This window comes from Panicum virgatum, chromosome 2K, assembly GCF_016808335.1.
Source record: "Panicum virgatum strain AP13 chromosome 2K, P.virgatum_v5, whole genome shotgun sequence".
Taxonomy (NCBI): Eukaryota; Viridiplantae; Streptophyta; class Magnoliopsida; order Poales; family Poaceae; genus Panicum; species Panicum virgatum.
This window is the reverse complement of record NC_053137.1, coordinates 65,361,587-65,374,864: the sequence shown is the minus strand read 5'-3', so window position 1 is coordinate 65,374,864 and position 13,278 is coordinate 65,361,587. Positions and strand designations below refer to the sequence as shown.

General features: G+C 41.7%; 1 protein-coding gene across 1 annotated transcript; it reads left to right on the top strand.

The window, feature by feature from the left end:
- The first annotated feature begins 11,901 nt into the window (after positions 1–11,901).
- LOC120694626 (dirigent protein 5-like) lies at positions 11,902–12,925 on the top strand. The gene has a single exon (XM_039977806.1). The coding sequence runs from the start codon at positions 12,056–12,058 to the stop codon at positions 12,686–12,688; it is 633 nt and encodes a 210-aa protein (XP_039833740.1). The 5' UTR covers positions 11,902–12,055; the 3' UTR covers positions 12,689–12,925.
- Positions 12,926–13,278: the final 353 nt, after the last annotated feature.

Below are 13,278 nucleotides of genomic sequence, written 5' to 3'. Positions count from 1 at the left end.
ATGTGCATGTGCAGCTAATGTCCAAATTTTTAGTATGTCTTCGTATGCTAATGTTCCATCATTTTCTTTTCTGCGCCCTGCTCTTTCTCTGTGTGTTCGTGTTTCACGGTTTTCTTTACTGCCCCTAGCTCTTTCTTGTTTTCTTTTTCTTTTCTACTATTTTTCCTGCCATTATAAGTTTCAATTTATCCCATCTATTTTCCCCTTCTGTTACACTTTCTCTTTTTATCCATTCTACAAATACTTTTAGTCATATTTATTTTTCTATTTATTTCATTTTTCTCTTTTTACTTAATTATTCTTTTCTTCTATTCCTAAGCAGATGGTTACTTTATTTTATAACCCATATCACTCTTATTTACTCCCTGTATCTACATAAATTCATAAACGATTTTTTAGAAAAGGACGGTGCCTCACATGTTCGTTAATATTTTTCTATTTCATGTTTTATTTTTTTAATCTTTTTTCTTCCATATTTTTCCTTTCATTTTTCATTCCGTTATTTGTTTTCTCATTTTTAACATGTATTTTCTTCTATTTTATTTTCTACTTTTTTATTTTTAGTTTTCTTCCTTGTATTATACGCTAACTTAGTTTTCTTCCTTGTGTTCTATGCTAATTTTTCTGGATTACATTTTTATTTCTTTTCTTGCGAATATTTTATCCTAATTTGTGAGTTCATATGACTGATTTTTAAAATTATATTTTTCTTTAATATGCTAACTTGTAAATTATATATTATTAAATATATATATTTGATTGTATTTCATGTAAAAAAAATTATCTGTGTGTAACTAATTTGTTCGCAATGCAAAGTTATTTGTTCGTGATATTAATTTTTATTATTTATTCTATACAATTAAATGTTCGCGATGTGTAATACTTTGTTCATTGTATATTGTTATTTGTTCGTTATGTTTAACTTTTTGTTCGCAGAAAGTAAAATTTGTTCATGTTTTTAAAATATTTGTTTCCAGTTTATGAAATTTAGTATTTGGTGCTTAAAAATGTTTTTTAAAAAATTCATACAAATATAGGCAAGTGTGGTCTTTTTTTTGGAGATCTGTTGATAAGGAAGATAATGGTGCAACCCAAATTTAATATGGACACTCCATTTATTGGTTATAATTTTTTTAGTTTTAGATTTGCATGCATGTGAATGATGTTAGTATTTTTTGTCCTTTTCTGCACGCAAGAACAAATTTCTTCAATTTAGCAGGCAACATGTGCAATAGTTAAATATTAATGGGCCAGCACAAAATAATATTCTCTCGTGCCACGTGCTTAGTTGGTTATCCGAGTCAATTGACTATTGCATGCTATGCGGACGGTGAATGTGCTGCTGGCAAATACACCCTGACAAGTTTTTTTTTACAGCGAGCGCAACTTATATGGTTTTCGCATGTGGTGCCTATCACTTTGTTTTCTTTTCTCTCTCTGTACATGTTCTATATTTTTTATTTTCTTCCCCTATTCTTTTTTCTCTTTCCTAGTTCCTTCCATCCATTTATATTTTCATTTCTTTTCCCTCATCTTCTGTATCTGTTTATTTATTATTTTGTCTTCATTTTATTTCCTGATTATGAACCTCACATACATAATCTTATTTATAATTTATTCTTTTATAATTTATATTAACCATATTTTTTATATAATCACATGTTAACCAATCTATACTTATCTTTTGTTATAGTAGTACAGAATTATTTGTGCATATTTTAAGAACGAGTCATACAATGTATTCTAATTTATTTGTATTCTAGACTCATAAGTTGGTATGTGAAATGATATTGATCCATTTGTTCCGTGAATTACTTGTGTTTATGTTTGCACGAGTCATACAGAATTACTTGTAACTAATTTATTCCCAATGCCAAATTATTTGTTCGCCTTGTAATTTAAATTGTTCCGTGATATTGATCCATTTGTTCGCATACGTAGCTGTTTTTGTTGCTCATGTAAAATTATTTTTTGCATATAACTAATTTGTTACAATGTTAAAATATTTATGCCCTTTGTAGATTAAATTATCTCATGACATTGATATATTTGTTCGTGATATTTTCATTTAAAATTTTGTTTGTAGTACATTATTATCTGCTGGTCATGTTTAATTTTCTGTGCCTAGAAAATAATCATTTGTTCAAGTTGTTAAAATATTTATTCCTAGTAGCTGAAAATAATTATTTAGTATTAAAAATATTTTTCAAAAATATCGTGCAAACATAAGCAAATTATGTCTTGTTTTAAAGATATTATCATAAAAAAGATAATGGTACAATCCAAATTTAATTTGGATGCACAATTTAAGATTTATTGATTTTTCTGAATGTGAACTCCCCTTGCATGGGAGTGATATCATCAATTTATCTTCACCTGCATGCATTCATTTATTATTGAAAGGACTAAACAGATGTTAAGAAAAGTAATACTCCTTCCATTTTTTATTAGATATCATATTTTATACGGGTACACAGACCAAGAAGATAGTTAAACACACAATAATCTTCTCTCATGTGAGTTAGGCCTTGTTTAGATTCCAAATTTTTTCGAGCCCTAGATTAACTTTGAGCATTTGACCACTAAATAGGAGTATTAAATGTGGATGACTGGCAAAACACATTCCACAACCCTCGGATATAATTAATAGATTAATCTTTTAAGTCTAATTGAACCATGACTAGATAATGTCGTGCTACAGTAAACAACCTCTAATGATGGATTAATTAGATATAATAGATTCGTCTCGTGATTTTCCCGTCCATTCGTGTAATTAGTTTATTTGATCATGTTTAGTATTTATAATTTTTGGTTGAAAATTGCTACAGCGAATTTTGTCCAAATGTTTACAGGATTTAAACACACGCTTAATATTTGTCGGTTAACGCCACTGGTTGATTAATTCCGCGTCGTAATCTCCCACGCATGCAAGCCGGACACATTCTACCTCCCCTACATGCAAATCCACACACGCATGCAAGCCTCCCGCATGACATGCAAATCCATCGACAGCTCAACGCTGCTCGCGCTTGCCGAGTCGTAGATGTAGCATCTTTAATTGCAATATCTTTTGCACCGAAGTATTTGGAAAATTATGAGTTAAAATTAGAATCGGTAACGTCGATTAGCGCGGAAACAGGCGGAACGAAATTCTGGTAACGGGCCTGAGATTTGGCCCATCAGTAACGTGCACATTCTCGGATCTATCAGGAGGAAATTAATTTCGTTTCAAGTGACGCCTAACCTCACCCCATCCATGATGCATGGTCCATCCAACACGTCTTGAACCCTAAAAAAAAACCAACACGTCTCGAGCAGTCGAGCTTCGTTCTGAGATAACCAGGCTTCCTTACTTTAAGGATGGAAATGTGAATGTGAATATCTGAAATCCATATATATCTACTTAAACATTAATATGAATATCTGTATTCATATTTTAAGAAAAAATCCCCTATATAGCATTCAAAAAACTTGATCTTCCCTCTTTAGCACTCAAATTTGAAAACTTCCTCGTGAGTGCACCACCAAAAATTATGTTCCCTATCTAGCACTTCCGTTCATTCTGTGAGCCTCTTCCGTCAATAACCATATGGATCCAAAATGAAAAGACCAAATTACCCCCTTGTCTCCAAAAAAAAATTCCGAGCTCCATCCTCCGGCTTCTCTCCCAATCTCCAGCAGTGCTTGAGCCCGGCGCCAGCGGCCAGCCCATGGTCGGCACAGGTGGTGCGGGCGAGTAGGCCATGGGCGCCGCGGGGGCACTGGCGCTAGCCGCCGCGGGTGCGCAGGGCAAAGGCCACCGCGGGGGCGTGCGCGAGCGCCGCAGCCGCGCCAGGCCAAGGGCGCGCAGTGCAGGCTGCCGCGGGTGCGCTGGCCACGGGCGCGCAAGGTCGGGTTGGCGCGGGGAGCCCTCCTGCTGCTTCAGCACATGCGCACCCAGGGCGTCGCGCCCGACGAGGTCTCATGAACACCTTCGTCCGCGTCGGCGCGTCCTCAAGGACCAGGGCCGCTACGCCGATGCGCTCGCCCTCTTCCGCAATCGGTGTGACGGCACACGGCAGATTCGAGGTTGACTTCCTTGATCTTGACAGCATCGCGATTGATTCCGACTGCCCGATGCAGTTCTTGCTTGCTGACATCTATGACGGCAACTTCGCTTCTGATGCACTAGCCATTGATGGAGGTCCTAGGAAGCCGAAGCTTGTGGCAACGTATAACACACTGATTGATCTGTATGGGAAGGCTGGGAGGCTGAAGGATGCGCTGGGCATGTTTCTGGATATGCCGGCTCATGGGGTTATGCCAGACAAGAACATTACGAAGTTTGGGTCTGTGATGGTGATATGTATGTTGCGGTTATGTGTGGATGTGAACTTCTGAATCTGGACATTACATCAGGTTCAGAAGCTTGTATAGTATGTGCAAAATAGAATATAGTGCAAAATGAGAGAGACAAAAATACAAGCACGTACTGAAAAAATATAGCGCCAAACCAACCTGCATTTCAAACACAACAAAATCTGAAAAAATGGCGCCTAACATAGCAGCCATGTGTAACAGATATGATGGAACCCAAAGAGGGGCAAAAGGGTCTTTTTCCCTTGCAGTTAACACTGCTAGGTGTTCTTACTAACGGAAGTGCTAGATAAGGATCAAAATTTTTGGTGGTGCACTTGTAGGGAAATTTTCAAGTTTGGGTGCTAAAGAGGGAAGAGCAAGTTTTTTTGATGCTATATAGAGAATTTTCTTATATTTTAATTTAATTTGATAGTAAAGTGGATACATCAGAATCCAACTTTTATAGATTTTCTCTATCCGATTCCACATCCATATTTGACAATATCCAACAGACCGACACTATCCATATCTATTTTATTCAAAAACTATTTAAAAGTTATGTTCATTTCCCATAATATTAATTTTTTATAATTAAGACATAAGAAGATTAAATTTACTTTTAAATATTCTTGTTTTATCTTAAAATTTCTTTTATAATTTTTATTTATATATTAATAAATTTTTTATATATTTACTGAAATATAATTTCCCCTAATTCTATATTTTATGTGTTTATTTATAAGACATAAGAAGGTTGTATTACAAAGGTGGTGTCTGCGCTAAGTGGAGCGTAAAAAGGATCAAACTGGATCAGACCTGGCCACCATGCTTTCAAATCAGTGCTTGGCGCCAAGATATTGTGCTGACCCTGTTACGTACGCAGCGTGCATCCAAAGTTCCAAACCGATTGGGAATATAGGAGCAGTTTGCCGCCATGTGTGGTATGGTTTCATTCCTCACTCGGCGCAGTTTGCAAACCGGGTTCGCTTTACCTCCGCGCTTAATGATTCTGTCTTGGGTCAGCAATTTCCATTGTAGGAGCAACCATAAGAAGAATTTGCATTTATTTTCCACCTTGAGTTGAGGTGCCAGATTTCTTCCCAAGGGACTAACGAAACTGAAGCTTATAGGTCGAACGGGATGAGTAGCAGCCATCAGTTTGGATCGCCACTGGATCTGGTCGGGTTAGGTGGTGAGATGGACTGATTGGAGTCTGTTCCTGAGGTCGACGAATTGACGGAGATCTTCACTTGTGGTGATGCGTTGCGTCCCTCTCATCCAATTCTTTTGCTAAAACCGCGAGCAACTGTTTGATTCTTCTGCCAGGCGGCTAGCTAATAAATTGAAACATAACGGAGCAAAGTCCTTTGAGGCCTGTCCTGAGAGCCATCTGTCCTTCCAGAAACTGGACTCTCTCCGTTAATTAAAAAAAAAAAACCGGACTCTCTCCGTTGCCTACTGTTATGGAGGTGCAGGTTGAAGAGCTCGAGCTCTATTGGTGTGGCCTTGATCGGGAAACCAGACCATGGTCTATCACTAATCCGTCCATGTAGCCAAAGCCAGCGGAGGCGAAGGAAACTGCCACTTGATGAGTATAAACTATAAACAAATGAACTGCCACTTGATGAGCGTAAACAAATAAACTGAACGCATAGTTGGTAGGAGCTAGCCTTGCCTTTCCTTCTAATATCTTGGCACCATTCCTCTGCACTTTGCTAGACTTGGAAGAGAAGATATACAGCATGTGGTTGTAAGAAGATTGTTGGGTAGCGAGGGAAGCTTCTTTCCTGTAGTAAAGCAGCTCAACCGGGGTACTCGTGGAAAAGTGAAAATAGTAAGATGATAAGATTCTAGGAAGACTAATGATTTGGCAATTATATTAAAAAAAGATGATTTGTCAATTCCAGCCTATGGCCCTCAAAGTTTGGCCAGTTTAGAAAAAAAGTCTGACAGTGGCTGAAGCTTGTGATGGAAGTTTCAACTCTTCTGTCTCTACTCTGTGCAATCCCTATATGCTGTTGTCAGCTTCAGCGGTGTTAAACCTATGCACTCTTCTGCTGTGTGGATCTTAGGTGCCCCGAGAGTGCATATGTGTTTTTGTGGTTGCTTAACAATAATATGTTGCTGACTAGGGATAATCTGTGTAGGAGAAGAGAGGTGAAAGATATATAAAACATATATGTTCTGTGCAGAGTTGGAGTCGATTCGGTCGCCACTTGTTTTTTTAAATGCTACTCCCATCATTCTGTTTTGATAGCTATATATTTTACCTTGACACAATGAACAAAGAAAATAACCTTACTTATTATATAATAAATGCTACTATGTTGCTAGTAGTGTGTGAGAAGTCATCTCCGATCTGCAGCTAAAGAATAGGATTTTGTTTTAGAGCACCCTACTAACATGCCCATGCAACAAAAAATACGACACCCTTGTAGAGATAAAAAAATACTAAACATGCATGTAAGTTCATATGTTGATATCTTTTTGCTCATTTTAAAACCAATTATAAAAGTTGAGCACAAGAGTTTTAATTTTCTGATTTTTCAATTTTTTTTAGAGCATTACCATGGAGTTCTATGAGTGAAAATACAATTTATGGTTAAAAAAGATAGCGATATTGGATGAAGAATATGGAGACATTGTTTATTCTATATTGGAGAACGACATCCAATCAATTTTTTTTTTATTTATCCTTCTTACGCCTAAACATGAGATATTGGAGAATTATTCTACATCTTTTCTCTATCAAATCTTGTGACTTTTTTGTTTCTACTTTCTCATTCTTTTTTTACTACTTCTACATCCATATGTATGTGAAACACCTCGCCCATTCAATCACCCACTCACCCGATGTCCTGAAAATGGAAAAAAATAGAGTAGAAGGTAGAGTAGAGCACGCAACTAGAGATGTCAGGGTGTACTTGTTCACTATTACTGCTGTCACTGCACGTGCGCTGCTTCCTATCTGCAGCGCTTGTTCGCCGCATGGTTGTTGTGGCGCACGATCGCCAAATAGCAGGGCGTCATACCAACATGCGCACATTTTTTTTCCTGCTCAACCATGTGCATGCATCTTCCCATCCGACTAGACTACCCCCGAAAGATCATAGAGTTCCTTAGTTTCCGGACACTCCATAAAGTTTCATAATTTTCTTTCAAAAAATAAAGTTTCATAATTAACCATATTGATTACCGCAGGTTTTTCCTGTTCAACCACCATCTTGCCGCACTCACAAAATCAGGCCTCGTTTAGTTGCGGTGTGTAAATTTTTTAAATGAATCTTTTCACATTTGAAGTACTCAATATAGACTAATTACAAAATTAATTACAGCACTTGTCTGTAAACTACGAGATGAATTTAATGAGCCCAATTAATCCATCATTAGTGTATGGTTACTATAGCAATTACTAGCAATTTAGTGCCTAATCATGGTCTAATTAGGCTCATTAGATTCGTCTCGTAATTTACAAGCAAACTATGCAATTATTTATTTATTTCGTTTAGATTTAATACTCCATGTATGTAAGATTCCTGTTCGATGTGATAGATTTGGAATTTTGAATTTTGCAACTAAACAAGGCCAGCACCCATCTTCATGTGTTACAGAGATCGGAGATGACATCTTTTTTTTCGCGAACGTGCCTGAGCACGTATTTCATTAAGAAGAAAGCAGTTTACAGACAATTCTTGCTGTAGGACAAACAGATATTGGCATACCCAAGTACACAAAGGACTAAAAACAGAGAAAAACTTGAAAAGGGCCAGGAAAACAACGGCCTGCAAACTAGCTAAACAAAGAAAGCGGAAGAGAGGAGGCCCTCCACACAACCCGCCAAGCCAAACCAAGCGACAAAAGGCATCTGAACCTACACAAATTGTACCAACACCAAGTCGCTGACTAAGACCCTGTAACAACAAGAGGGTGGCCAAGCACCAGAACAGCCCCACGACGGCAAAGCATCCGTCGAGAACGACCAACAAGTAGCAACCATGACGGCAAAGCATCAGTCGGAGTAGGAGTAGCATGGGCAGCCGAGCATCCGCCAGATGAGCGACGGCAAAACATCCGTCGAAGTAGTCGCAGCTGCAACATGGTGATGACGCCTCGATAGAGCACAGGTAGGCGATACAGATGAAGACGACCACCCGCGGCAGGCCGCAAAAAAATTAGACTGCCAGTGGCATGAGCATGAAGAAATCCCCAGATGATGCCCTCAACAGGGATATGACACACCAGGCGCCAACATTGCCGATCCGAAGCATCATACATAGTTTTCACCAGGGATCCAACCACATGCCAAGGGCCGCCGAAAGCAGAACATGAAGCACCGCAACCGAGCCAAGGAGCACGCCGACACGGGGCCATGCTGACAGAGGAGGCATGAAGCTGTTCCGTGACGATGCCCCCAGGAGGGACATGACGCACATGGCGCCATCGTCGCCAGTCCAGAATACCGGACATGGTTTTCACTGGGGAACAATCTCCATGCCCGAGACCAGAGGAGGGCGAGCCGCGTTGGCAGCCGGAAAAAGGGTGCCCACGCAGGCAGGCCCAGAGGCGGCGAGTTCGCCGACGCCCACCAAAGCCACCGGAGCCACCAGGAGAGACGGCCCGCCTAGAGGCAAGTGGCGGCGGCAACCGCACGGCCACACCCAACAGACCAGGCAGCGCACAGCAGCGGCAATCCTGGCCGGGCAACTCCAACCGCGGCAAAGCAGCACAAGGCCGCGGAAACAGACCACGGCGAGGCAACGCACGACGGTCGCAACACCAGCCATGGCGAGGCGACGCACGGCCGCGGCGACACCGGCCACGGCGAGGGGCGCTTGGCCACGGCGACCCTGGCCACGGCGTGGGGCGCCAGCGGCAACGGCCACGGCAGCGGACGACCATGGCTAAAGTTTGGGGACCGTGGGGAGGGGTGGAAGGGGGGAGGGAGAGGGAGGAGAGGAGGCGGGCTAGGCCGGCTTCGCCTTAGCCGCAGGCCGCCGCCACTGCCCGACCGGTTGACAGCCGGCGGCAGCGTCCGGAGGTGACCTAGAGCGGGAGGGGGGCGCTAGCTGGCGGCGGGCGGAGTCGCCCCTGCCTGGGAGGGCGACCGGGGGGGGGGGGCTCTCAACTAGGCCTGGGCATTCGGGTAACCCAAAAATTTAGGGTCGGGTAATTCGGGTTTTAGAAATTTTGGGTTTTCGAAATTGCAACCCAAAATTTGTTTGAAAAAAGAAGAACCCGAGAATTCGGCCGTCACACACTCTCTTTGCGGTAGCCGGTGGGTGCTGGCTTCGGCGTACCGTCGTGATGCGACACCAGGGACTGCAAGAGGTGCGGCAGGAACCTAGGCGGAGGGCGCCGTGGCGGCGGCCGGGGAGCACCTGGGCGGAGGGCGCCGCGGCAGCCGGCGGGCCCCTTGGCGGTGGCGCGGTGGGAACCTCGGCCACCTCCGCCTCGAGACGAGGATGAGATGTGCGGCGGGGCATTGGCGTCGAGCTCCACAGACCACGGCGAGGGGAGGACTGGAGCCTGGAGGCTGGAGGTGTGGAGCTCGCGGGGACTGGGGATGGGGCGGCTGGCGGTGCTTGGGGCGCTGGGCGGTGGTGCGGTCGGCTTGCGTGGCGGACGCCGGATGGTGGTGCGGTGGCGCTGGGTATGGGGTGCTGGGTGGCGGCAGGGTAGTCTCGAGTGGAGGCTGGGGTGCGTGGCGTGGGGGTGGGCTGGGCTGCCTATTGTTAGGGTTAAGTTGTTTGGTGGGCCGGGCTGCAAGCCTGCAATGAATAAACATATTTGAGTTGGGCTGTTTTTCAGGTAGTTCGGGTACTGTGGCCCAATACCCGAATTACCCGTAATAATTTCGGGTACCGTGGGTTAGAACCCGAATTAAGGTTCGGGTTTTTCGGGTTCGGGCTCGGGTTTTTCGGGTTCGGTTTTCGGGTTTCGGGTATTTTGCCCACCCATACTCTCAACCGCCAAGCACTCTGCTACGGCACCAAAACTGGGCATGTTAGTAGGTAGTAGGATATGCATTAATGAAGTAATTTTGCATCTTCTTATTGGGAAAAATACAAATTATATTTAAATATTTTTGTACATAAAAAATAATAGAAATAAAGAGAAAAAATGTAACCTGGTTTGTAGTTCTAAAAAAACTTTGAAGTCTCAAGTTATAAACTTTGTACTACAGTAATAGTTTCTTAATTTGAAAATTTTTGAACCTAAAGCTGATTTTTTACTATCACATTAATAAACTTTATTAGCTTCACAAAAACTTTGAAATATGAAATTATGGACTTTGTATTACCACAATAATAAAATTTGCGGCTCCAAAAAACTTTGAAATACGAAACTATGAACTTTGTAGTACCACAGTAATAAAGTTTGCAGCATAAAAACTTTGAAATCCAAAACTATAAACTTTGTACTAGCATAATAATAGACTTTGTAGTCCCCTTCAAAAAAAACTTTGAAATATGAAGCTATGTGCTTTGTACTAGCACATAATAAACTTTTGTAGTCACAAAAAACTTTGAACTGAAACTATGAACTTTGTAGTGGCACACTAATAAACATTGTAGTCCCAAACTTTAAAATACGAAACTATGATTTTTGAATAAATAAATATATTTTGAATACTCATGAACCATAAAAACAATATATCACGAACAGACTATTTATGAAGCAGGGTGTGTGCTGGATTTGAGTAAAAAAAGAAAACACATATAGAAAAATAATAAACATTTACAAAATAGATCAGAGCATATATAGAAAAATAAGAAATATTGAAATGCACATATATGTAATGTGTGGGAGTGGGGTAAAGTTACATCTCTTTCATATGGCACAATGTGTCTGTACCAAGACCCCCGTGGGAGAAGCCCAAGACTATCCTTCTCAAAACTGTTGTGCCATAACTATTTGTCCCATATAGAAAAAAACACAACTTTCATACTCTAGCTCTTAAACAAAATATCTGCACATTCCCAAACTATCAATGTACAGATCAAAAACTTTCTATCAAATTTTAAGGAACTTTGTACGATTGAAAACTTTATACCCCAAAAGTCAAAAACTTTCAAATCATATATCTAAAACTTTACACATAGTACTTGCAAATTACATTTTAAACAGTTTTTGAAAAATTAAATTATTAATCCAGAATTTTGTTTATCTGACTTTAAAGTAAGTGTCCTACAACTCTACACTCAAATATTAAAAACTTCATATGAACTTATATTTTATCTCTAAGATATTCATATTCATGGCCCAAAATCAAAAGGTTGTGGCATCCTACTACTAAAAGAACATAGCGCATCCTACTATCAAGTGGCTTTTAGAACATAGCGCACACATGACACCGAAATCATACCTAACACGCATATTTATGCAAAGTACCACCAACCGTGCACATATTCGTCTAAAATTATGACTTTGCATCCATTCATTTCCCAGCACTAATGACCTGAATGTTTCATCCAAAAAAAAACCCTTCACCGGAATATATGTTGGGACCAATTTCACATCAGTGTAGTCCCCATTCTCTTCTATAAATAGGCGTAGGCGCATGCTCTCTGAGTCAAATCAACAAGAACACAAGAGCTAGCTAGCTGCTCAACGTGTAGCTCGATCTACAGCCAGCAGTCACTAGCTTGATCTTATCGACCAAAACATCTAGTCGTCGTTGCATTATATCGATCGATCTATCGATTTAACAATAATAATGCAGGGCCTCAGCACGATGAAGCCATCTAATTCCAAGCAGCAGCAGCAGCTCAGCAGCTTGTTGGTCGTCGTTGCTGCTGTGTTGCTGCTAGGGCTCGCCGGAGTCGCGCACGGCGGCAGGAGGCTCATCGTCTCCCGCAGCGAGGACGAGCCGTGCAAGAAGATGACGATGTACTACCACGACATCATATACAGCGGCAACAACACCGCCAACGCGACGTCGGCGGCGGTGACGAAGCCCGAGGCGGCGCTGAGCTTGTCGCACTGGAAGAACGGCACCTTCTTCGGCCTGCTGGTGGTGTTCGACGACCTGGTGACGGAGGAGCAGGCGCTGACGTCGGAGCCGGTGGCGCGCGCGCAGGGCTTCTACTTCTACGACAAGAAGGAGCAGTACAACGCGTGGATGGCCTTCTCGCTCGTCTTCAACTCGACGGCGTACACGGGCACCCTCAACCTCATGGGCGCCGACCTCATGTACGAGAAGACGAGGGACATCTCCGTCGTCGGCGGCACCGGGGACTTCTTCATGTCGCGCGGCGTCGCCACGCTAAGCCTCGTCGCCTACGAGGGTACCGTCTACTTCCGCCTCAAGATGGACATCAAGCTCTACGAGTGCTACGTCGCTGCCTGATCAGACCATGCATTATCATATTTTCTTCGTTTTTTTTCAATAAATGCATGTTTAATTTTTTTTAGGGTCTGCATGTTTGCTTATATATAAGCACGGGCTTTTTGTTTTATGGATTGTGTGTGCCATATATATTGTTGCATGCCGCGACACGACATATATATATGGGTAGTACTTGTATCGACTCTATGCAATACTCTTATATAAGAGTTACTAATAAAACTTTCTTTATCAAAAGAATGGATAATGTTTTCGTATTATATTTCAATTAAGAATGGTTCACTAAAGAATATGTGTGAAGTTCCCTAGCTAGTATCTCATATATCCCCGATGGTTTTATCAAAACACTGGAGAAACTTTACAGTGTTCCATATAATCTTTTACGTACACACTCAGGAGGAGAAGACAAGCAAGGAAGTAGGCGCACTGCATTATCATTGTGTGTGATACCTTTTGGAATACTTTTGGCTCACGCTTGAAAGTCGGAACCGCCGTCGGTCGATATATAAACAACGCCATATCGCTTTCAACTGTTTGCTGGTGGGACTAGCCTTCTGGAACTCTGTTTTGTTATGGCGGTGGCGAAATATCTA

Coding starts and splice junctions, on each gene's coding strand:
- LOC120694626 (XM_039977806.1), top strand. CDS start 12,056: ATGCAGGGCCTCAGCACGATGAAGCCATCTAATTCCAAGCAGCAGCAG.